Raw genomic sequence first — 24867 nt, forward strand, 5'->3', positions numbered from 1 at the left:
ACTCATCCCAACAGACTTTAAGAAGGTGCATTTATTTATGTGACTCATTTCAACTATGCATTTCCAACAAAAACAAAAAATAAAACAATTTAATAATCTCATAATTTAATTAAACCAACAGTAGTAGCATATGCATCAAGGCCCTCCTTCTCTGTAAAAGTTGAAAAACCTATTGTACAGTAAACAGATGAAACATTTCTAGCAAATAGGTGAATGGAATTAATTGGTCAAACTCCAGAATGCTACCAGGTGTCACGAAGCAGGAAAGCATTACAAAAATATTGCAACGCGAGCATGTCGGCTCCTAAAACGTTATTCTATGCCCTCATTTGAGTATCATTTCCATTCCTTCCAAGAACATAAAAACCGGATCCACCAATGAGTAACTCTAAAACCCTTGGACATGTACCATATCCTAGATCCAAAGAATTCAATGTACTGCAACAAAACACTGCTACTTATAATAAGAATAATTTAGTTAACTTAAAGCACTATTTGTATATTCAGATGACCTTTTCTGTACACTGATACAGTATACACAAAGAGCTATGCAATATGCGCCACTTACATAACACACAAACAAGCAAAACAGTTCCGATAACAAGCATTCAACTTAAAGATAAAAAAAGTTGTTTAAAGTCTTTGGGTAATTCAAAAGAAAATCCCCATCCACGATGGATTCTATTCTGTTCACGTTAGCTGCAGGTCAAAAGTATTTTTTGTGTGCTTGTTGTGTGCAGGTTCATTTGGAGGGTTCACCCAGCAGATGGACAATGAGCTCATATGTGGACAGCACTATGGCTGTGTTGGGGATCTGTCTGATAAGCTGTGGAATGAGTCCTCTGTAAAAAGCAGCGTAGCCCTCTTCCACCGCCACAAGGCGCGCCGTCTGGAAGAAGTACTTGTATTTGCTTCCCTCTTCTCGGAGTCTCGTCCGAATGACCTCTGGAAGAAACACCAGGAAAGGATGGTCATTAAAAGTGTGAAGGATTGGTAAAAGTTTTAGCAAATTCTTTTAATTACGGTAATGAGAAATCAGTTTTCCTGAAAATGTTATTACACACACACACACACACACATATATAAATATATATATATATAAATGCAGTCACATATATATATATATGTGACTGCATTTATTTGATCAAAAATACATCAATTTTAAATTGTATACCGTATGTATATATGTATGCATAGAATATATATATTGTAAAGTTTTATTCACTCCTGTGATGGCAAAGCTGAATTTTCAGCATCAATACTACAGTCTTCAATATCACAGTTGTGCTGTTTAATATTTTTGTGGAAACTGTGGTGCTACACACACACACACACTGTTATGAGATAATGTTTTAAATGAAAAAGTTCAGAGAAATGTGAAATTATGGTAAAAAACTAAGTGATACTTTGAAATATCAAACTAAAACCGCCAGTAGGTGGTGGCAAGTCACTGTTTTAATGAATGAGTCATCGAGTCATTCATTCATTCAGTAACAAAGCAAGTGGCTGTATTTATGAATGGGTCATTGAATCATTAACTCTACTGATTCCTTCAAGGCTGCAGATTCATTCACTAACAAAACACTGCAGTGTGTTGCTTGGAGACTTTGCTTTCATTGGAACTATTATTTTGTTGCAAAATATTAACATTCGTAGCAAACAATATTGACAATACTGTGTATAAAATGTACGTTTTTGAACATATAAAATCAATGTCATTTCCAATCTTGTGGCTATTCAGGAAAAATGCATTCTTGCTCATTTAATATATTATTAACATTAAAAACAAACTCACACAGTGTATGTTTTAGTATCAAAGAGCATTTGAGGCTTAAATCGATCTCTATGCACAGTTTGTGTCTATATTTGTTCTTCATTCTATTAAGTGCTAAAACCCCACTTCTACTATTACATTTTACATCTATTGAGAACGGCAGTAATGTAGAACGATTTGCTATACTTTGCATGCAACCCATCATATGCACACTGCTTGTGTGGATGCAGTCAGTTTTGAGTGCAAAAGATGAGGTAATTTGATTGATTGTCATGTATTTGACCTTTTACGACACCCCCATTTTCCTGTTTTTACACAGTAAGAAATACATGCTCGGTTTTAATGTTATTTTAAGGTGGGGTAGAATTAAATGAAGGGGAAAAACTCAGCATTTGGTTCGCATACCCAGTCACCTTGCATACTTGTTTAGTTTGGGAACCACTGCTACAGAGGAAGCAATCTATGTATATATTTAGACATAGGCTGGCTGATAGGTAATAACAACCTACCATGTGGATAAGCTATGCAGGAGGCGCAACCCTTGGCAAATGCAGCAGCAAACATCAGGCCCAGGAAATCTGAAGCCCCTTTTTCTGTGTCGGTGGCAGGAGTGGTGAATCGACTCTGCGCTAGGTACTTCTTCAACGTCTCATAAATGAGGAAGCAGATCATTGTCTCCGAGATGCCGGCGTACGACGCCGTCAGGCCCCGGTAAAAACCTCGTATGCCCTCTGTCTTGTACACATACCGTGCACATTGTAATGCATTCATTTTCTTCTCCCCACGTGCCCTGGAGGACAAAGAGACAGACGGTCAGGTGATCAGGAAGAAATGGATTCTAGAATTTAACATGATTAACTCTAAGGTAACAGTTCTGATTTTAAAACTAAAAATCAAGGTCAAAGACTTCACAACGTTCACTTGTAACTTTGTTTTGCATTGCATAATGTGGTTTGCGTGTAGGGTGGAAGGGAGAATTAAATGGCAGACTATTTTCAGTGCACCACCTGATATAATTCTCCCATCTGACCCAAGCAGCCGACGGCCGGCACTCTTTATAGCACAGATATAGAACATGCCTGCTAAGCCTCGACTGGTGCGTCAAGGTGGATATTTGTACTGTAGCAGATTGGATCACATGCTTATCATCAAGACTGTGCTAATGGGTTGTACATCCCATCCTAAAAACTCATTATCCTCACAGTATCTGGGGATGCATTACATCTCACATGCAAATGGGCCACAACTTAAGGATCTAATACAGATAATGTGTCATGCCCTCATGCAAGTTCCCTGTAGAGAGTAAAGAAGGGTGAAACTACAGCATTAACATACTTCCTCTCAAGCTGCATTCTTGTTTTGACCATCCAGATGGGATTCATCAGGGAGTTTGTGATGAACGCTGAAAGGAAAACAAGGCAATTAGGGATCCAAACATTAACTTTTCTTTGTAAGCATCAAACGGTTGCATAAATTTGCCTCTCAAGTTCTGGGAAACGCTATGGGCAATATTGCATAAATGTTCCTTAAAAACCTTAAGGCCTCACCTGCAAAGCCTGCTGAGGACATGTGGACGACTCCACTGTTCGGCACAAAGATGCCATTGAAAGTCTCTTTTGACTTCGAATAAGCAGCAAAATAGATTGCCCTGAGGAAGAACAGAAATAGTACATCAGCACTTTATACTGTTGAACTCAACGCCCCCTGCTTCCTCTCGCCATGCATGACACTGCAAAGTTCCTTTTAATATGAAGGAGGGAAATTCGCACTGAAGGGCTGCCAATGTTTTATCTAGCCAAACAGCTTGCAGTGAGAGTTCCTGAAAGTGCAGTCCATTCTCTTTGCTGAAAGTCTGGAACAGACTGCACAAAGAGCTGAATAAGCACCCAGACCTACTGCCATGATGACTGTGGGACACGATGACTAAACAATAACAGCAGTATGCAAGCGTGAAAAAAATATTTCTAACCTGCTTAGAAGTAATAGTGATTTGAATCTAATTAAGTGGGCTAGAATGGGAAAAGTATGGCTATTGTTCCTGAGAAAAATTCTCAATAATAATAAATTATAATTATTATTAATACTACTACTGTGAATTTTGTCACTTTATCTTATCTTAACACACCCTTTTCCTAATTCAGAGTGAAAGCTACAAGGAAAGGTATGGTTATTGTTATGGAGAAATTCGTATACCATTATATTTTAAATAAAAATGTATTATATTATTATTATTATAATTATTATAAAGTTCTTAACACCAACTTTTCCTAATTCAAAATGAAAATGGAAAAAAGCAAAGGTACTGTTATGAAGAAAAATATTTTTAGAATAAAAAATTAAATTCTCAGAATACTAATAATATAATTTAAGAAATTAGTCACTTTTTAAACTAGCTTAAGAATAAAACAGCAATGATTTAATTACTCCTTTTCCAAAAATATCTGTTTTTGTAAAAAAAAAAAAAAAAAAAAAAATTACTACTATATAGTATCCAACAAAAAGTCTGCACTTGGTCATAAACTGTATAGTTATTATTTTATGACTTGTCAATATTCATGTCACTAATCCATTGCGGCAAACACAGTACTGACATTTCACATGTTCATTTTACTACTGGACAGTCTCGTTCCAGGAAACAGAAGACTTTATATTTAAATGACCTCTGAGGCTGACTGGGAAAGAAATCCACTCTACAGGTTAACTTTGATCAAATTTAACCATAACACTAAATTCTTAATCTTGATTTTCACAAAACTGAATTGAACCATTACCTTGAGGGTGCAACACCAACCAGATTTGGACCCAATCCTCTGAAGAGAGATCTTGGTCCCTCTTTCTCTAGAATTGACCTGATGAGTGTAGAGAGATTAAATGTAGACAAATAACAACGCTCATTTTTATTATTATTATTCCAGTCAGATTACACAAGATCAGTTTACAATCCAGTTACACAGCTTGTTTTGAACACTGCTGCTAAACTAGTGACACCTTTTTTTCTATATTAATTTCCTTTATGATCCACCCATATGACACCAAACCCTCCTTAGCAGCTAAATACTGAATGTAGACAGTAGTGAATCACATTTATTGCTAAATCGCTTTCCTGAAGTGCTGTTTCTCATCAATATATCACTTCCTACAAGGAAAAACATTCATTGTATATTTACTTCATCACTACAGAAAACAATGAAGAATGATTCACAAGGCAAATGCTTCCTCGTGAAGAATAAAGGACAGACATGGTGTCATTTTTCCCAAGGTAGATATTGAACCTGTTCAAGTAAATTGAAATGTCACTACATATTGGAGTCACGTAGACCCATACATTCCTCAGAGACACTTAGTCAGGGACATGTTTGCGTGTAGTAATTCGAGCACAGCAAGAAGGCATCATGTGACAGTGCTGGTTCCTGAGAGCCATGCTTTGCCTGACTACCCAAAATAGACATTCACAGAGAACACTTATGAGCTCTTCTGCCTTTACATAATGCCATCAGCAACTGGCAGTTAAACACCCCCTCATCATCATCAACAGTAGCAGCTAACAGCAGGATAAGAGTTGCTTTAATCTGCTTTCATGTAGAAGATCAAATCCAGTGCTAACTGCACCCCACAGAGGATCCGGATCTACTCTCAGGCACATTCATGTTCGGGTGGATGACGATGTCATATTGTTTGTACTTTCTTGCTTACCGTAACACCTGTAGCAAGCCAGGGGTGACAGGTCCCGGTCTAATGACACCAGCACCGTTGAATGTGCCTAAATGGACCTGGAAAACAGGTCTGAGGGTGAGGCCAGATGACTGTAGTCTGGTTTTTAACACCTCCAGGGGACAGGTCATGATGGCTCCTACAGTTCCACCACACCTGTAAATAAAGCAAAACAACTGTGACTGCTGGTTCTATATAAAAGTAAGATTTTTTTCTTCACTTATAATGATACAAAAGATTTCTATTTCAAATACATTTTCTTTTTAACTTTCTACTCATCAAGGAATCTTCGCAGAGAAATCTTCAAAGAAAAATCATGGTTTCCACAAAATTATGCAGTACAATTGTTCTTAATATAGATGAGAAGAAATGTTTTCTTGAGCACCAAATCAGCATATTAGAATGATTTCTGAAGGATCATGTGACACTGAAGACTGGAGTAATGATGCTTTGAAATCACAGGAAAAAAGTACATTTTAAAATATATTCAAATAGAAAACTTAGTCATTTTTCATTTTTAATTCTTTAATTTTGATTAAACAAATGCAGCCGTAGTGAGCATACGAGACTACTTTCAAAAACATTTTTAAAAATTGTACCCACTCTAACCTTTTGAACGGTATTGTATATTTATTTAGATTGTACATCTATAATATATAATAAAAATGTTTAAATAATGTAAGTTCAAAAGTTTGGGAAAATAAAAATTGGGTTGGGTTGTGTACCAAAAAAGGTTGAGGGCCTCCAGATTAGATACAGAGACTAAATCAACTTCTGAAATTACAAAATGTTATAAAACCTGCAGTTACACTTGCTGTTTGAGGCAACAAATCCAGTTCAAACTAAACTTTAGACGCAAATATGTGTGTGCGCGTCAGCAACACTTGCGGACAACCTTTCGGGCTGTTGTAAGAGTCAAGAGTATAAAAGTGAGGTCAAGGAAAACAAACTGAACTTAATCAAAATGACACAATGTGACGCATGTGGCATTGATCGTGATTCACATTTACAAAGTTAAACAACTGGAGCTCTGCACTGTGATCAGGGTTCCTACAGGTACTGTAAAAGGAAATTCCAGGACTTTAATCAGCACTACTTTTTTGGTTTTCAAGGACTACAATCAGAGATCTCACAAATCAAACAATATCTTTATTACCTTTAGCTTAAAAAAAAAAAAAAAAGGTAACTAAATAAACCAATAAAACAAAATGGTACAAATAAACTGAAGCACATGCAATGATTTTGGTAACTTTAATCATTATAAAGGATACTAAAGACAAAGATATCCATTTCCTTATTCAAACGGATTTTTTCTTCTTCTCATGAATATATGATTGACCTGAAGAATGAAAGCTGTATCATACTTGGATATTTATAAGAGAAATATTGCATTCATAGCCATTCAAAATGGCTCTATATCAGAACGGCTGCAGCGTTAATTTTCGCGCGAAAAGATTGTTTTATCAATCAAATTTCACATATAATGTTTTTCAATAATTCAAGCACTTTTCAAGTACCTTTTTAGAAATATGGCTGTTTTCTAGGACTTCAATTTCAAAAGGTCAAGAACTTCAAGCACCTTGTATGAACCATGTGTGATATATATATTACCCTGGCTCTAAAACAAAGAAAACTCAGATGAGCCTGACTGACCATGTAAACAAATGAGAAATGAAAGAAGCAGTCAACCAGTAAAGCAGGTGAAAAAAATCCAGTCCAACCTGCAAGGCCATTTCAAAAACAAAAACAAAAAAAATGTGCACAGCAATTGTACTTAATAACCTGGGGCCGGATTCACGAAATATTCTTAAGAATAAAATGCTTCTTAACTACCAATTTCTTCTTATTTTCTAGAAAAGATACGAATATTTTGTATTCCCCAAAAAAATTCTTAACTTAAGAAGATTTTTGTGAATCCAGCCCCTAATGTGTAGCTTGTTTATTTCAAGTGAGACTCGAGGCAAATCAATTTACATCACATATCATGTTTCAGAGAAGTCACAACATGTTGACACAGGTCACGGGATGTGCAGGAGAAGTACAGGGCATGTGAAGAGCACAATGCCTCTGACCTCAGGACAGAAAGTAAGGGACAGATTAACCACAAATCTGTCTGAGAAGCACATTCAGTTACAAGGGCAGACGTCCTCAACAAAAGCGTTAAGCCCAGCATTGAAGCAAGTCTCCTCTGCACAGCTTGCCTTCTCATAAAGTGATCCAGCTCGCAGAACACCAAGAGGAATGTTTTTATACCAGACCGTTTTGTAGCAGACAAACAAAGCTTGGGGCATGATTACATAATGCTCATTACATGGTATAGCTGTTTGAATAAAACAAACACACAGATGTCTGTGCCCTTCAAAACAAGTCCCCTGAATTAATGTGTAATTGAGCTCAATCTTTAACAGGCACTGAAATTATTAACTTATTCTTCAGTTAGGCTAAATAACAGAGATTATAAGTGGCTTCATATACGTGGTTTGTTCAATGATATAGGCTACAACTAGCTTTTTTTATTTAAAAAAAGATATAAATGTGTAACATGTTGTAAAGCGTTTCCCTGCAGCTGGATATACTTTTGGAGATCCAGCAAACACGTGCACTTGAATTGTCCTTTTAAATAGCTGTCACACGTTCACCTACATTCATGGCTCTAATATACATACATGCTTGACATGGGTATGAATCTCTCTGTCCTTGAAAGAGCCAAGCACTTCCACAGCCACATTTTACCAAGAGCAAGTGACATTTAACAGCCTGCGCAAATGCAACGCATTTAAATGCGCACAAAACAGACGATTCTCACACGTTCTCATGCTATTGAGAAAGTGTGACACATACACAAGGACAAAATAACAATAAATCATTATCAGTCGTACAGGAGTAGTAACATTAGATGAGTACTGATATTAAATACGGGTTTGTTGTAGGACGGAAATAATAGCGGAATGACCTTCACCTTGGATGTTTTCATGTAACGTTAAAGTAAGGCGCTTCTATTTGATTATTCAAAGGTTGCTAAAGCAAAATAGCTCTGCAATAACGATAATTTGATTCTTTATTTCCTAAATCTACACTCCCCGGGGACATTTACATATTTCACATTTTAATAGCAGCACATGAAGAGCTCGCGAGAGATGTTCTCGTCTCGTGTATAATGACACAATTACGTAACGCATCACTGTGTCTTTGACAGCCTAGACCGAAATAAAGTTTTAACCATTCAGGCATCATTTTACAACAGTTAGTACAATTAATATTATATTGATGTGACTTGAGCACTAAACCTGCTCGCGTATTTAAATGTAATCTAAAACACGTCGGTCGCGTGACTGGATGCTGCTCTGGCTAGTTTCACCGCTAGCTAAAAGCTAACAAGAGCTGTCTTCATTTAAACTCGTCAAAGGATATATTAATAACAGACACGCGGTGTTTCTCTTTTGATATGAGTGTGACATTCAGTAAAAGCCACTGCAGTCCGCTTAAAATTGCTTTCGACCTTCCAGCAACCGTCATCCTCGTTTTCATATGGATTAAAAAGTCATTTACACTCACCCCCCTGCGAAGAGATGTAACAACGTATCTTTCTGCGCCATTTCAAAGAGCCATTACACCTCACAAAACGTTAGACTTTAAATAAAAACAAAATAAAATGTAGTCACTTGGGCCAGCGGCCTGATGATGCTCCGCCACCGGCTTTTCTAGCTTTAAAACCCGGATAACGACGAACCTGAGAAGTACCCTGAACACGTCATAGGGGCTGGACGGGGGTGTCGTCCATGACGTCACGCCATCGGCCCATCCACAAACAAAACTGTAAAAAAAAAAACCTGTAAAATTAACCTGTGATGCAATTTATATAAACGTTTAAACGGGAAAATTCACACAGTCAAGAAAAAAAATATTTTTTGAATATATTTTTATTTCGTTTTTTAGTATTTGCATTTGAAACATATTGTGGATATAATTGCACTTTATCATTCTATTCTATTTTATTGTATTATATTCTAAAGGTTGTGGCTGTTATCAGTGTTTTTTTTTTTTAAATACCTAGACAGGTGACATTAAAATATTTATACAATAACCACCTGGGTGTCAACGAGCCATATAAGTTGTAAACTTTTGAAATAATGTCTATTTGACTATTTAAAATTTCAGCAAATTATTGACAGCTGAATGCAGCACATGAAGTTATTCGGTTTCATAAAATGTAAGTAATAATCAGCTAACCTTCAGTTCTTCAAAATGAAGAAATATTACAAAACACATGCTTGTTGATCAGCCACTGAAAAAATCAGAAAAGGAATCAGCATAAATATGTGATGGAATATGTTATGTAAAACACCAAATGCCTAAATAGACAAGCTAAAATGGTGGAGACTCCTGCAAAATATTTATTTAATTTTGGAGCGAATGTGATACCATGTCCAGTACTCTGGCATGTAAAAAAGTAGTTGGACAGACAACCTGCTTCGAGTAGAGCAGCCTATGAGAAGAGGGGGTGTGTGAGGGGAGGGAGGTACAATTCTAACCACTCACCTTTTAACTATGCACTGATAAGTGGGTCTTGAGGGTTGTTGACACTGGCATGTTTGTTAATTATGCTGTCTTGGCAAAAAAAAAAAAAAAAAAAAAAAAGCACTCACACACACACACACGCACACACACGCACACACACACACGCACACACAACTTAAAGACTATCGTCATCTTCTTGAAGATACCCACTGGTTAATAATAAACCCCCTATAGAAAAACAACTAAAGTTCTCCATTGTTTTCATGTTAAGGGTTGACAGTAAATATATATTGCAGACTCATGTAGACATCCTGTGGGACTAGTTATTCTAGATGTTTATTTACCTCTACAGATAGCAAACGGATCACCACCACTTCTGCACTTTTTGTCTTAATCTGTTGACCTGTTTATTTTATTTAAATGTCTTTCTATCTTTCAATTCTTATTTTAATGAGGGACATTTAATGTACTAAATTTAAACTCCTAAATATAAGACTTATAAAAACAATAAGATTATTATAAGTTAATTATAGTTATTTTACAGGTATGACAGTTCTGTGGGAGTTTCTGGTCACATGCCTTTTTTTGGCCACACAATTTTTAATGATAGGCTGTCTTGGCAAGACATAACATGGCTTATTATGGCTTAAGATATTCACATATGAGACAGCATGGATCTAATATTAGCTACGTTGTTTATCTCTCCAGGGGAATATAAAATATAAATTGACTCAGATATCCTGGTCTTTGATTCTGTTCCAAATTCCTGCAGATTGAGTGAGTTCAGACAGTTCACGACCTTCATGTTCAGAGTTCTACATTTTGGATCAACCAAAGACAGGGCATGCAACAGACCATTGGTATTGCATAAGCAGGGAATGTGATATGGTGCCACCAGCTTAAGTTACACAGGATATGAGTTTCATGTTTAAGCCTATATAAAACAAGTGGTAATATTTATTCAAGAAACATCCATTAAGGATGTTGTTTGATGATTGATACGTTCAATATATGAAAATATATTTTAATAAATATTGTATTGCATTGCATTGTATAGACATATATACAATATACAGACATATACAATATATATATTGCATTATAGTGTAAATAAATATACCCCCCCATACATTTAAAATGAGGAAAAATAGCTTCATTCTTTTTTTTTTAATCTCAATTAACCAAATGTTCTTTTCACAAACAAATGAATGGATGACATGTTTGACATTGAATCAGTAACTACAACAGCACAGTCTCAATAACTAAAGATACAAGTCCTCTTAGACATGCACTAAATAACAGAAAAAATAACATATAGACCAAAGACAAAACAAAGGAAAACCTGCACAGTTTTTGTGACCAACTCTACGCTTTCAGATGGTTGGGAAACCACGCCATAGAGGAGAAACAAGTGAAATAGCAAGATGTCAGAAAGAGACCCGTTCTTTTTTTAAATGCTACATTGATTTAGAAATGGTTTTATAAAAACAAATCTAATTTCTATTATTGTTGTTGTTGTTGTTTTTTACTGCTATTTGGGATATTGGGATATTTCATTCGTTTTTATCCACGCTAAGCAACGACAACGATAAATGTCCGTTCATATTTTACCATATTTTGATGTGATGTTGTTTAAGCTTAGCAAAACAACCGTGCTGATCTGATAATACACTTCAGTCTTAAATGAAATAGCTGATTTGACTCTAGGTCGGAACCATTTGGAGGTTTCATTTGTTGCAGGGGGAACCACAATAATTAAATGGACCGGAAGTGGATAGAGTCACATTGAACATTTTTGGCGAGGTATGTAATCCGATGGGATTTTTATTTTAAACGATCATAAGAGTTGCCTTCTTGTTTACAGATGTATTCGTATCTTTATACTTATTAGCTTTTTGTTTCTTACATTTTTTTCAGCGATACTAACAGTTATCGCTTTAAGCTATGAAGCCAGCTAACAGTTGCTACTGGTTTGAATGAAAGACCTTCCTCTACTGTGAACTGCATAGTGTTAAGTAGAGTGTAGTATATTCTCAGAAAAAAAATTACTTGATGCTTTTAAAAAAAAAAAAAAAAAAAAAAAGGTTTTTGAAGATTTAATGTGACGTTTATATAGCAAAGAAAATGTTACATTCTGTAAAAATCAACCCTTGGGACATAAAAGTGCCTGTGGTGGTTGAAGAAACAGTCATTTTGAAGCTACACAACTGTGTGTTTTGTATATTTTCAGTCCATGATGCTCTTGAGGGTGCAACAGCCATAGGACTATAAACCATGTTTCTTCCAAGGGTAGTTTCACGGCTGAACCTGCTTTCCCAAGTGTCTAGTAAGATCATTAGATTTTGTACCATTAACACTTTTTTTTTTCTTTTTTTTTTTTAAAGATAATTGCTGTACAATGTCCTATACTTTTTTTCAGGTTCATTGCAGAACCAGAGCCAGGTGTTATGCAGTGCTGTTCAACGCTGTCGTTCTACCCGTTTCAGAACGCTTCACTATACAAATAGATGCTTCACTTCAGCTGCTGACAACAAACTTCCACCCAAACTCTGGACACCTCTTGAGCCAGAGTTAGAGGAGGTTCTTGTGCCCCGTAAACTATCAGTTTCACCCTTGGAAAGCTGGCTTTCTCTGCGCTACTCTCTCCCCCCATTGCTGGAGGCTTCTCCGCCTCTGCAAGAAGGTGAGATTGTGGGAAAATCCATGGTGCTGCCTCCGTGTGTGCTGCCATTACTAGAGGATGGGGAAAGCTCAACACCACTGAACTGCAAGAATGTGCTGGAGATCCGACGAAGGAAGATGAACAGGCACAAATACAAGAAGCTGCTAAAACGGACCAAGTTCCTTAGGAGGAGGGTGAGAGATGTCAGGAGGAAGAAAAAACAGGTCAGTTATGTTACATATCTAGCTAGCAAAAAAATAAATATTTATATATATATGCTTTAATTATAAATGTATGCCATAACATTTTTTTACAGGCTAAGTTTGAGAGAGATCTTTCCCGAATCGTTAGGCGAGCTGGACTGAAGAAAGCTCCAGATGAATGGACAGCACCCAAAGTCTATGTCAGACCGAGTCAGTCTAAAAGAAATGTGTAATTAACAACTGTGTCATTTTAAATATTTGTGACTTTTTTCATACTATTCAGACTATCAATACTGCATCGGGAGCGAAACAGTGATTTGAAATTCACAGACTCGTCATGCATATGTACTTATTACTGCAATAAAAAGGCCTCACCTCTCTGTGTTGTGCATTGTTTAAGAGCTCATATCCCCTTTTGTGAATGACTCAAATAGAACCCATATCCGTTTTCTGAGCTGTGTTTTTTGTTTGTTTGAATGTTTATTGTAGAATCTACAGTACTGTGTAAAAGTCTTAGGCATGTTAATACCCCCCCCCCCCCCCAAAAAAATGTTTTTAAGTCAATTATTTAAATCTTAATTAGGAATTAACATGCCTAAAACTTTTGCACAGTACTGTATATTCTCAAGTCACCACTAGGGTGAAGCAAATCATCTCTTTGTCTACTGTAGTATTTTATTTTATTACATTAAATAAAATTCTTATTTTTTATTTATTTTTCTCAATATTGTTCTGATTCTCAGGACAGGCCTCATTCACACCAACTACTAAAATAATTTAAAAGTATTGAAGACTTAAAATGTTCAGATAAAATTTTATTTACAGGATTTTACTTATTTATTATTAATAATTACTCATTTATTATATAGCATTTTAGTGTACCTGGTATATGTATTAAATATATTTTTAAATAAATTAAAGTGCAAATATTCCAAGTATTTATTCCAATATATGAGGTCATAAATACTGCCAATATAATTAAATAGTTGTTTAAAGTTGCTTTTATATATCTATCAAAAATAGTATGTCTAAAACGTTTTTAAAAAAAACATTTAGTAAATTTTTTGTGTGATATTTTTATTATGTAGATATGATGCTGCCTTCGGTTTATATATATATATAAACCGAAGGCAGCATCATATCTACATAATAAAAATATCACACAAAAAAATTACAGTTTTTTAAAAAGTTTTAGACATACTATTTTATATATAAAATATATATTTTAGATATTTTTTATTATTTTATTTATTATTTTATATATATATATATATATTATTTTTATTTTTTTAATTTATTTATTTATTTTTTTTTTTTTTGCAAAACAGTTCAAATTGGTGTAAACTAAACTATTTTTCGCAGGTAACGTGAGACAGTTTAGTATTTCATGATGTTTAATATTCTGGAGGAGGCGCATGTTAGTGGTCCAGACGAGCAGAAGCTTTTGTTGTCTGTCGCTGGTCGACGAACACATGAGGTGAGGTGACAGTACTTTGAAAAAAACACGCTTTCATCGCGCTCCAGATTTAACAATTATCTTCAACTTTTCGGACATGTTTCTAGTGGCATTCAGTAAGTAGTTTCAACGATTTTTTTGACTAATTTAACTTCTTTGAACTTTTCCCTTTCGACATTTTCCTACACAACATTGAATATTGTCTTCTGTGTTGCATCCTTCACTGTAAATGTGGTATTGTACATCAACTGTTATCTATTACATTATTATTTGAAGTCTTGCAGAACGTCTCGTGCGTCCTGTCAACTCTTCGTTTTTTGTTTTGTCAGGTTATGTATGTATTTTTTGGTCAAAAAATGTATTTTATGTCTGGCAGAACTGTTAAGATTAAAATCTTTTCGTTTGCTTTGTTTTTCTCTCTTTGTAAACTCCCTCCCTCCCCCTATCTCTTTAAATTGTGCAGCTTGATCTGATTTAAACATAGTGTGTGTTGTTAAATTAGGAGTTAACTCTGACTAAAGTCTGTCATATTTATTAGTCATGAAAGAGTCAGTGCCTGTGATTCTGCAACATCAGCAATAGTAAACGATGACTACTTCAACATGTTTTACTTTTCTGGTTTGTCAGGGAATGTTAGACCGCAGTGATTATTGGGTCATTTTGACCCGGAGAATATGTTCTTTTTCCCGAAAATACTAGTTTGGACTGAAACTTAGTGACTTCATTCACAAAGGGTAGCCTATAACTACTTATTGATTTTTTTTGACCGGGAACATCACAAGTGTTATAGGGTTTTGAACACAACACAAGGGATGATTCTGTTTAGTGTAAAACTGGACCTGGGAATAAACAACTTGAATGAGTTTAATATATCAATGATTGTGCTTTTGTTTTACAATATATCACTATTACTGTCATAGGAATATTAGTAGTAGTAGTAGTGGTACTGTAATGTAGACTGAGACACTATATCACAACTAAAAAGAGGTTTGAGTCCACTTTAAAGTTCAGGTACAAGTCAATGCACAGACTTTTTCTTTGTCCACCCACCAGTTTCACGAAATCCTGTGGGAAACACTGTTTAGACATAGGTATTCAGTTAATTGTACCCTTTTAATGTGGCAAGACACATCAGTGTGTAATGCTGCTTGTGTCTTCTTGTTTAGACACTGTAAAAAATGAACTAGCAATTCACGAATCGCTGTGTCATTGACCTTTTCTATTTCTTGATAGACAGACAGACAGACAGACAGATATAGATAGATAGATAGATTATTTTCTTCTTAGACAACTTTTGCTGTGTACTTTTAGTGGTGGTTGTTCAGAGGCCTTCAGAGAATCAGTATTTCTCTTCTGGGTCACAGGCCAGTAACTACTGAGAGGGAATTGGATCCTCTGTGCTGCTTTTTCTGCAAAATGTCTTTGTTTTTGCATAGCAGCAAATAAAACATTTAGTAATAAGTCTTTTACACTTAAGAGCTAAGTTTTAACATGTCTGTATTCACAATATGAGCCCTAATCTATGCAAATAGTGATTTGGAGCAGATTTTGGTGGTTGAAACGCCAACAAATTTCTGTCTTTTAGATGATCTCAGTAAATATGACTTACACCTTCAGTAATTGTGTTCTTGTTCTCATTTCAGTCTGCACTGCCTTGATCTTACCATGTGGTGAGTGAGCAACAAAACATGAACATTATTTGATAGTAGTGTATTGTTTATATAAACCCAAATGAATAAAGCAATGTAATGGATGTGTACTTTTTTAGCCTGGGCACAAAACAGCCTGCCGAGTGTGGTTGTGGAGGCGAAGAACCTTACTCTTCCAGCCGGGTCAGATGTTGTTCTTCCGTGTCATAACCAGCGGATGGTTTGGAGGCAGGACCGCCTTCGGGACCGCCAGCGCGTCGTGCACTGGGACCTGATCCAGAACCAACCCGATTACACTGTGGAGCGCATTTTAGATATGTTCTCGGGGGGAACGGAGCGCTTGTACAACGACTACAACAGGGGCCGAATTACTATTTCAAAAGATGCCTTCAGCGATGGAAACTTCTCACTAGTTATTAATAGTAGGTTCATCTTTTTGGACCATGTCTATGTCCCTCTTTTGATTCTTTCGCTCGTTATATTTAATAACTGCTATTATTGTGTTGCTGTTTTGTTTGTGCAGATGTGGATTTGAATGATAAAGGTATCTATACCTGTAACCTACATCACCATTATTGCAAGGTCCACCAGTCCATTCAAATCCAGCTCAACGTCACTAAATCACGTAAGAGAATAAGCCAGACATCTATATACTGAAAAACATAAGAATGGTAGCCTGTATCTGCCTCAAAATAAACAATTAAGAAATAAACAAAAGTGATTGCGACTTTCCATCTCATAACTGACTTTATCTCATGCATTTCAGACTTTTATTTCTCAGTTGTGACTTTATATCTTAGATTAGAACATGGCTATATTTCACAGTGTGACTTTGTATCTCACAATGTGACTTTTTCTCACAATTATGACTTTTATCTCACAATCTGACAGTCTGACTTTATATTTTATAATGTGACTATCTCACAATTGTGACCATCTTGCAGTATGACTTTATATCTCACAGTGTGACTTTACATTTCACAACTTGACTTTTTAATATCACCTTATATCGCACAATGTGGCTTTATTTCACATTTTTTATATTTTACTTTGAGAAGGAAATGGGCTTCCATACTTCTAGGCATTCATCCATACTTCCGTGTCATTTCTGCGCCTCCAATGGAGTACAAAAATAATGATGAATTCCAAACATGTTTCCCAAATTTTAAACAAATGTTTTAATAAGTGCCAGGGAGTCACAATGTTTTTGAGAGGAAATTAATCTGATAATGTATTTGTTGTAACTGTTTCTGCATTAACTGGAATAGGAAGTATTTTAAGTATAACATCAGAAAAAAGGACAGTTTTGCATTAAATCACTGATATGCAACCTTGAGCTTTGAAAAATCATATATATTTGATAATGTCAATCTCTGCAGCTCGAAAGGAAAAGCGTGTCTGGGATGGCGATAAATCTGTGATCGTGGTTCTGGTGGGGAAGAGTGTAGTGCTTCCGTGTGTGAACCGCAGACAATTGTGGACGGAAAGTCAGAGGGACGAGGGCCAGCAGCAGGTGGTCCACTGGGACTGGCAGGCTCCTGGAGTCACCCGTGACCGAGCAGACCGCCTCGTCGACATGTATGCCTCTGGAGAGAAACGGCAGTACGGGCCGCTCTTTCTCCGGAATAAGATGAACATCTCAACTGATGCCTTCTCCATTGGGGATTTCTCCCTGAGCGTCCACAACATTCAGCCCTCTGATAAAGGCCTGTATTCCTGCCACCTTCACCATCACTACTGTGGCCTACACGAAAGACGAATCTTCAGGGTGATCGTCGTGCCTTCTATCCAGCCCTTGCCTCCCGCGCGATCCTCTACTGAAGCCCCGAAAACTCCTTCGCATCCTGTCCTTCCTGCTGATGACCCAAGTAAGAGAACATTTCTATGTGATTTAAGTATTTTATTTGTTGCACCTTAGATTGTTTCAAATATCAAAGATTTTTTATTTTAAATTGTCATTATTTACTCTAATTTTGTTCCAAAACTGTATGGTGTAAATTATTTTAATTTATTAGTTTTTGAAGAATTGTAATGCAGCTGCTGCCATTAAAGTGACCAAGGGTTGTCAAGATCCAATAAAAATCACCACAAAAGTAGTCTATGCAAATTGTGCAATATATTCCAAGTCTTTCTGAAGTCATACGATAGCTTTGAACCAAGACCATTTTGGTGTCTATGATGTTGACGGACCATTTTTGTATCTGGAAGAAACCTAGATTTGAAGTGATTGTTTATCAGTGAATAAAGACTCATATTTTGCACAGGTATATAATGCACACATTGTATGGATCACTTTTATGTGTTTTTTTCCTCCTCATTATGGCCAGAAGTTGTATGGTTGCATGGATCTGAATCTGGTTGCATGATGATTCTCTAAAAAATTGTGCATCATTTCCTTTTGTGTTGCATGCCAGATCAAGGAATTAAAGAAAATGAATTTAGAAACAAAGCACTTTTCCTTTTCCTAGCTTGTATGCTTTCAACATGTATGTCTAGGTTCTCCTGATCAGCTCCATTGCTCCTCCCTTTTCATGCATATTTGGGGTTGGGGGAGGAATGTTGCTTGAGAACTGGGCTATACTTCCTCCCCTTTTCTCTCTGTTTTTTTTTTGCTGCTTGGTCTTCTCCAGTCTGCAGTCTGCAATCTCTCCGTCTCTCTTTCTCTGTTTTTTTCTTTTTTTGAGCTATTTAAAAAGGCTTTGTCCTTTTGCCTTTGTTCAGATCGACTAACTCCAGTCATTTTGGCTCTGTCCCTGCCGCTTGTGTTACAAAACTCTTGTAAAGATGAGTTTGTACGAGTGAATGTTTTTAACAGAAATGTAGTGAATAAGTCTTAAAGGAGGTGGGGGAGGTTTTATTGGAAGACTGCTTCATATTTCCTCCGCTTAGCAATGGCTGAGCTCACTTTATAAACTATTACAGCCCCACAAAAGGTCACAGCAACGTCTTGCTTTCTCCTGAGGTTTGCAGATTTTACCATCATTGCTCAGACAATATTCCCCATCTTGTATCGGCAATGGGCTTTTCTCCGACATGAAAAGCCACATTTGTACAACATCTGGCCCGATGTAACATGAAAGCACAAAGGCGGAATGGTCCGTGTTAGAATTACTTCTTATGTCTGTAAAGTGTAAAAAAAAAAAAATCCCCCAGTCCACTTTAAGTAGAAAAAGATGCCACAATGCCAGTCATCTATCTTATAGATTTAGTGTATTAGGTAATTCTTAAATTTAAAAGATAAATAAAAATAAAAATGTATTTAATGAATATATAATATAACAAGATTTTAACTTTATTTCGCTTAACATTTATGAAATACCTTTAAATATTTAATATATAATTATAAGCAATATATTTAAAATAAATATTGCTCTTTTTAAGGACGTTAAATAATAATTTTTTTAACCTTATCAAAATGCAGCAATTTAACTGTGATGACTTTTGGGAAAGGCTAGGCTGCGAAGGATCCACTTGTATATCTTTCGGGGCCCTGTAAAAAAGGAAAGCATTTGTTGGCGGTTATTCGAAGGATTGGGATAGCCTTTGTCACACTGCTGTGATGCATTCTGGGCCTCAGAAGTTGGAATGCAGCTTTTGAATCTTGCTTATGTTGTATCCCAATCCCACTTCTCCCCACTTTTTTTTGTTGTTGTTCTTTTTGGCTGTCCTATAAATAATGTACAAAAATGTCAGTCTCTGATTTGTGGATTTGTTGTATTCTGTGTTGTGTTTTTAAAAGTTAAACACTTCAGTTTTACACAAATATGATCAGTCTTAGCATGTCATTGAATTCCTCATTGTTCATTCCAATGAGACATACTGACTCATGAAGTAATCATAATGTCTGTTAGTTTTGGGGTAAAGATGTTTTTTGCGTTGTTAAAGGGATAGATCACCCAAAAATGAAAATGATCCCATAATTTACTAACCCTCAAGCCATCCTAGGTCTAAATTACTTTTTTTCTTTTAGCCAAACACAATCGGAGTTTTGAACAAAAAATATCCTAGTTCTTTCAAGCCTTATAATGAGAGTGAATAGTAACTGAGATTTTGAAGCCCCAAAAAGAACATCCATCCATCTTAAAAGTAATCCATACTGCTCCATTGGGTTAATAAAGGCCTTCTGATGTGATGCGTTTTGTAAGAAAAATATCCATATTTATAACTTTATAAACTAGAATCACTGGCTTCCGTACGCGAGTCTAGTTCCGGCCGAAGAGTGAAATCTGACCCGACGTATTGACGAACAGGGAAGCGCCTAGGATAGAGCAAAACATAACACTGGTCACGAATTAGAAGTCTGAAATGAGAATTTTTGAAGAGAAATGTCAGAGGAGCTTGAGTTATTTGTTTGTAGCGCGAGAGGCGTCTACTCTCACCCAAGCTTAAGGCCTATTTATACTTCTGCGTCGAACTGCCGCCGTAGCTACGTCGTAGGCTGTGTTTAGCGCGCGTACCCTACGGCGTACCCTGACGTGCACCTCTCCAAAAATGTAACAACGCGTCAATTCTACGCGGACGCAAAGCGCTGTGATTGGTCTGCCAGAACCCCTCCCTCGGGGTTTCACATGCTCCCTAGGTGCGCGTCAACGCGGACAACGACGCAGAAGTATAAATTAAAACCAACACGTTGCCTACGGCGTATAGGCTCCGGCGTAGGTCCGACGCAGAAGTATAATGAGGCCTTTACGCTACTCCTACATCCTACGTCATACGCTGGAACTTGACTCTCTCGTGAACGCTCGTATGGACGTTACCAAAAGCTAGTGATCACATTTTATTATGTTATGGTTATGTATTTTTCTTACAAAAACACATCGCTTCAGAAGACCTTTATAAACCCCCTGGAGCCTTATAGATTGGATGCTTTTTTTTGGGCTTCAAAATCTCAGTTACTATTCACTCCCATTATAAAGCTTGGAAGAGCCAGGATATTTTTTTATATAACTCCGATTGGGCTGAAAGAAGAAAGTCATATACACCTAGAATTATGAAAGCCAAAAACAAGATTCCCAATACTGTGTAACACACAAACAACAGTATTCAGTGAGCTTGTTTGGTTTATTTGGTTTTAAGAGCACTACTGACATGCAATCCCAGAGACCGTGGAAGATTACTAAATTCTCCCTGTTGTTGTGGGGCACTAAATAAATGGAAAATGTCTCCAAACAGACTGACCATGAAGTGGTGGTATTTCTCTCCGCCTGCACTATCGCTTTCCGTTCTGGTGTTTTTTTGTGTTTTTTTTCTCCATTGCTGCGGCATGACATCAGGTCTGGAACTCATTATGCCTGTTTTGGCCATTCTGACATGAAACCTTGTCCCTCTCCCCTTCTCGCCTGCCAAGCCTGGGTGAAAAGGGAAAAACAAACAAGTAATTTAGGCTTTTCTGCTTTGTTTCTTGGCTCTTAGTACAGGATAAAATAATTAAGTGTTTTAATATCAGATATTTAAGAGTTCTCATACATCTGGTCCTCTCATGTTCCCATTTTGTCCTTGGTGAGCAGATACAAACATGGTGGAAGCACCTCACGTCCTCAATGTAATCCTGCCTGAGAATCAAACTCATCTCCTGCACCAAGTGGGCTACATCTTGGCACTCTTCCTGCTGCTTCTCTTCATTCTCATTGGCATCATTATGATCACGAGGCACTGCAGAAAGAAAGGTAGGATCATGCGGATGATTTTATAAACAAGAAAAAGAAACCAATGTGGCTTTTTAGTCAAACTGCAAACTGCCTGAATAAAATGAATACCTTAGAGATTATAGGCTTGGATCTTACTGACATTTCTTTGGACCTTTTATGTAATATCTGTTTCAGGGCTTGAGTTTGAGGTTCGAAGGTCTGAGCGGTAAGAATTGAAAATAAACCTCTCCAGTGCTTTTGAGTAAAGTAAGACCCACAATAATCATTTTACACTTGCTAATACATAAAAAGCATAACGTTTGTTTTACTTGGAAGTGGTCGCAGGACGTCCATTGAGCTCTATGCCACAGAACTGCAGCCCTGCAATCAGGAAGACTTGCGACTGGGTAAGCGCAACCACATTTTTTCCATCATTTTTCAAACTGTTTTACTTAAAGGGATAGTTCACCCAAAAATAAAAATTCTGTCATCATTTACTCACCCTCAAGTTGTTTCAAATCTGTATGAATCTGCTGAATACAAAAGAAGATATTTTGATGAATATAGGTAACCAAACAGTTGATGGGCCCCATTGACTTCCATGGGGCCCATCAACTTTTTTGGTTGAACTATCCCTTTAAAGCTGAAGTAGAACATTTAGAAATCATCTTTTTTTCTAATACTTGCAAAATTACCAGAAATCTAGGGGAATGTGATCTGGTGTTTCTGCAAGAAACATATTTTTCAATATTCTCAAGAACAACGACTACATTGACATGGGACTTTTTTAATTGGTTGATTATCGTTTTTTAAAAAGGGATTTTACAGTGAAATATCCTTTTTTGAGAGCCGAGTGTCCCACATCTGACATACATACCATATTAATAAGTCTGATTTATCAAGCTTTTTCATAATATCTTCACATTTACATCAGCTTTTATTGCTGAAATCCTTGTTTTTTTCTTTTTCTTTAGACTACAAGAACAACATAATGAAAGGAAGGGCAGAGGCAAACAACTATCCCTCTCCAAAAGTTATTGATCTCAACAGAGGTAATGTGGTCTCAATTAGTGAATCTCATTCCGGACAGATAAATTGTGATGTATTTACACAAACTTTCTCTTTCTTCCTCTCTCTCACCCAAAGAAATGGAGAGAATGTCATGGAAGTGATTCTTATTGAGCTGCTGGCTGGTCCAGAGTATACTGATTGAAAAGAGATTCAAGGATTTTACATTTACAGTGAGAACAAGAATGGAATTACTGTCTTTCTACATCGTAATTAATGCTTACATGATCTTATAATACTCAAATTCAGTTGATATTGGTAAGTCAATTTAAGTGAAATCATTTTCTTATCATAACCGCAGTGTACCATAATGGTTTCACAATGGTAATCTATTGAATTAAAGTTAAGGCAATTTGCTGAATTCAGCATTTGGTGGTACTCTAAAATTGTGTGTGGTAGAAACCACTGTAAGTGTCTGAATCTGAATAGAAATTACGTATAAAACTCAGGAAGCAAACAAATAGCTGTGGCTTCAGGTCTAAACAGTCAAATATGGTGCACAAGTGAACCTCAAAGGCAAATAAATATAATGTTTGTGCTATGCTGATGTGTATCTATATGTTACTTTTCTGAGGAATTTTGAGTCCTATTGACCAGGACTTTTTTGGTCCATTGTCTTTTTTAATTCTTTGTTTCACAGCATTATGTAGAGGGCACAGTTGCAGTTTATCACAGTTAATGCAATATAAGCATTTTTCGTCATCATTTTTCCTATTTCCTTGGTCAGTAATTCTCATTTACATAGGTTATGAAGCATTTATGCAGTAGTTTTTAAATGATCTGGAGTGTACATTTATCTTTAAAGTGGCAGTACATGATCATGTTTGTATTGAGGACCAATGTACAAATATAATAAAGTTTATTCTGAAATATTTTGTGTAATTAAGATTCAATCTTTCTATAGCTACATTATCTCCCTTATCTTTTTGTCAAAGTGCCCAGTAATGTTACTATTTTGAGAAGTGCATTAAAGGAGGCAAATAGTTATGTACAAAACTGAGCAAAGAGGAAGAATGTCTCTTAAAAAAAATAATAAAAAAAAATAAGTTTTACTTTAAAAAAAGGTTTTGATTGATTAAATCTTGATTTGATTGACACAGCCAGTCAGAATACTGCACCCCACTAGGTTCAATACGGACAGTAAACTCAATGTAAGTGTCGTCTGCAGTGAGGCAAAGTGTGAGCATTGAGTTTAGCCTGGTGTTTGTATTACTTTTGGCAGGCCTGCCATGTTTTGTACGCATTTCCAAAACAATCACCAAATAACTTCAGGAATACAGGAAGGACAGAGCTGCCCTCTGCTGTTAAAATAGATACTTTCATGCTCACAAAACTACAGAGCATTGTACTTTTGTGTAGTTTCATTCCACTTTTCTGTCTTCTGAGAATGTTCTCTTTATAAGGACATGCTGTGAGTTGGCAGTTGGCGGAAAACAACATGCAATAAATTGGCCAAAATATTAGATAATACGGTAACACTTTACAATAAGGTTCATTAGTTAACATTAAAGTATTAACTAACATGAACTAACAATGAGCAATACATTTGTTACAGTATTTATTAATCTTTGTTAGTGTTAGTTAAAAACAATACAGATGATTACAGATTTAATAACGTATTAGTAAATGTTGAAATTAATATTAACTAAGATTAATAAATGCTGAAGATGTAGTAGAAGGTAGTTAACTAATGTTAACTAATGAACCTTATAAAGTGTTACTGATAATACTAGTGTTCATTATTAACTACTCTTTTTTCCTGCATTATATGGAGACTTCTTTTATTTAGGCCTGCTGCTTTGCCATTTATTAATGTGGCATATTCAATGTAAATATACTGTATATTGTATATTGATTGTAGCATTAGATGTTGTTGTGGCTTTGGCACTTTCACACACAGGGTTCAAAATAGGCCAAGAAAATTTCCTTTTTTTACCTTTTTCAATAAATGGTTAGCGAAAAGAGGCTTAATCACCATCCTCAGGAGGTCATATATTTATAGAAATATTTTCTAAAATGGTAATAGTTATATATTTATTTTATGTTATTTTAATTAATTTTATTTTCTATGTTCTATTCAAATACAGTATTCAAATAAAAATTAAACAAGTCTTTAATTTATTTTGGGAATGTTCTAAGGCACACGACTGTCTGACGATTGTTAGTTTTATAGAAGCTGATGTGATGATAAGGTGTTTC

The 24867-nt window shown here is 36.1% G+C and overlaps 3 protein-coding genes and 1 long non-coding RNA gene across 7 annotated transcripts; 2 read left to right on the forward strand and 2 right to left on the reverse strand.

Annotated features, from left to right (window-relative positions):
* Positions 1-13: 13 nt before the first annotated feature.
* On the reverse strand, positions 14-9212 carry slc25a33 (solute carrier family 25 member 33). The gene is made up of 7 exons (XM_079849057.1): positions 9041-9212; positions 5468-5641; positions 4546-4623; positions 3322-3422; positions 3110-3176; positions 2284-2564; positions 14-945 (listed from the first exon to the last, which is right to left on the reverse strand). The coding sequence occupies exons 1-7, from the start codon at positions 9079-9081 to the stop codon at positions 743-745; spliced, it is 945 nt and encodes a 314-aa protein (XP_079705183.1). The 5' UTR covers positions 9082-9212; the 3' UTR covers positions 14-742.
* Positions 6025-13246, forward strand: aurkaip1 (aurora kinase A interacting protein 1). 3 transcript variants are annotated; one of them, XM_079849058.1, is made up of 5 exons: positions 6025-8470; positions 11711-11806; positions 12234-12329; positions 12423-12889; positions 12982-13246. In XM_079849058.1, the coding sequence occupies exons 3-5, from the start codon at positions 12278-12280 to the stop codon at positions 13099-13101; spliced, it is 639 nt and encodes a 212-aa protein (XP_079705184.1). In that variant the 5' UTR covers positions 6025-8470; positions 11711-11806; positions 12234-12277; the 3' UTR covers positions 13102-13246. The 3 variants fall into 3 exon arrangements, with proteins under 3 accessions (XP_079705184.1, XP_079705186.1, XP_079705185.1); XM_079849060.1 differs by lacking the exon at positions 6025-8470 and adding an exon at positions 11921-12018 and having other exon boundaries at positions 11745-11806; XM_079849059.1 differs by lacking the exon at positions 6025-8470 and having other exon boundaries at positions 11771-11810.
* A 1053-nt stretch (positions 13247-14299) lies between these two features.
* On the forward strand, positions 14300-23535 carry mxra8b (matrix-remodelling associated 8b). Of its 2 annotated transcripts, none has more exons than XM_079849911.1 (10): positions 14300-14440; positions 15968-15994; positions 16093-16395; positions 16497-16598; positions 17353-17841; positions 21481-21639; positions 21796-21826; positions 21937-22007; positions 22575-22652; positions 22747-23535. In XM_079849911.1, the coding sequence occupies exons 1-10, from the start codon at positions 14422-14424 to the stop codon at positions 22770-22772; spliced, it is 1305 nt and encodes a 434-aa protein (XP_079706037.1). In that variant the 5' UTR covers positions 14300-14421; the 3' UTR covers positions 22773-23535. The 2 variants fall into 2 exon arrangements, with proteins under 2 accessions (XP_079706037.1, XP_079706038.1); XM_079849912.1 differs by having other exon boundaries at positions 14300-14345.
* LOC307146089 lies at positions 21202-21985 on the reverse strand. The gene is made up of 3 exons (XR_013819045.1): positions 21730-21985; positions 21440-21625; positions 21202-21321 (listed from the first exon to the last, which is right to left on the reverse strand). It is a non-coding gene; the product is annotated as an uncharacterized lncRNA (long non-coding RNA).
* Positions 23536-24867: the final 1332 nt, after the last annotated feature.

This window comes from Squalius cephalus (genome assembly GCF_949319135.1).
Source record: "Squalius cephalus genome assembly, chromosome: 18".
Classification (NCBI taxonomy): Eukaryota; Metazoa; Chordata; class Actinopteri; order Cypriniformes; family Leuciscidae; genus Squalius; species Squalius cephalus.

What these genes read in the sequence shown, in the direction of transcription:
- slc25a33 (XM_079849057.1), bottom strand. Translation starts at nt 9,081, where the DNA reads ATGGCGCAGAAAGATACGTTGTTACATCTCTTCGCAGGGGG. An exon ending in GGCTTGCTACAGGTGTTACG is followed by an intron (nt 4,624 to 5,467) that starts GTAAGCAAGAAA and finishes TACACTCATCAG; the next exon opens with GTCAATTCTAGAGAAAGAGG. An exon ending in AGAATGCAGCTTGAGAGGAA is followed by an intron (nt 2,565 to 3,109) that starts GTATGTTAATGC and finishes TTTGTCCTCCAG; the next exon opens with GGCACGTGGGGAGAAGAAAA.
- aurkaip1 (XM_079849058.1), top strand. Translation starts at nt 12,278, where the DNA reads ATGTTTCTTCCAAGGGTAGTTTCACGGCTGAACCTGCTTTCCCAAGTG. An exon ending in CCTGCTTTCCCAAGTGTCTA is followed by an intron (nt 12,330 to 12,422) that starts GTAAGATCATTA and finishes ACTTTTTTTCAG; the next exon opens with GTTCATTGCAGAACCAGAGC. An exon ending in TCAGGAGGAAGAAAAAACAG is followed by an intron (nt 12,890 to 12,981) that starts GTCAGTTATGTT and finishes ATTTTTTTACAG; the next exon opens with GCTAAGTTTGAGAGAGATCT.
- mxra8b (XM_079849911.1), top strand. An exon ending in CCTTCCTGCTGATGACCCAA is followed by an intron (nt 17,842 to 21,480) that starts GTAAGAGAACAT and finishes CTTGGTGAGCAG; the next exon opens with ATACAAACATGGTGGAAGCA. An exon ending in TCAGGAAGACTTGCGACTGG is followed by an intron (nt 22,008 to 22,574) that starts GTAAGCGCAACC and finishes CTTTTTCTTTAG; the next exon opens with ACTACAAGAACAACATAATG.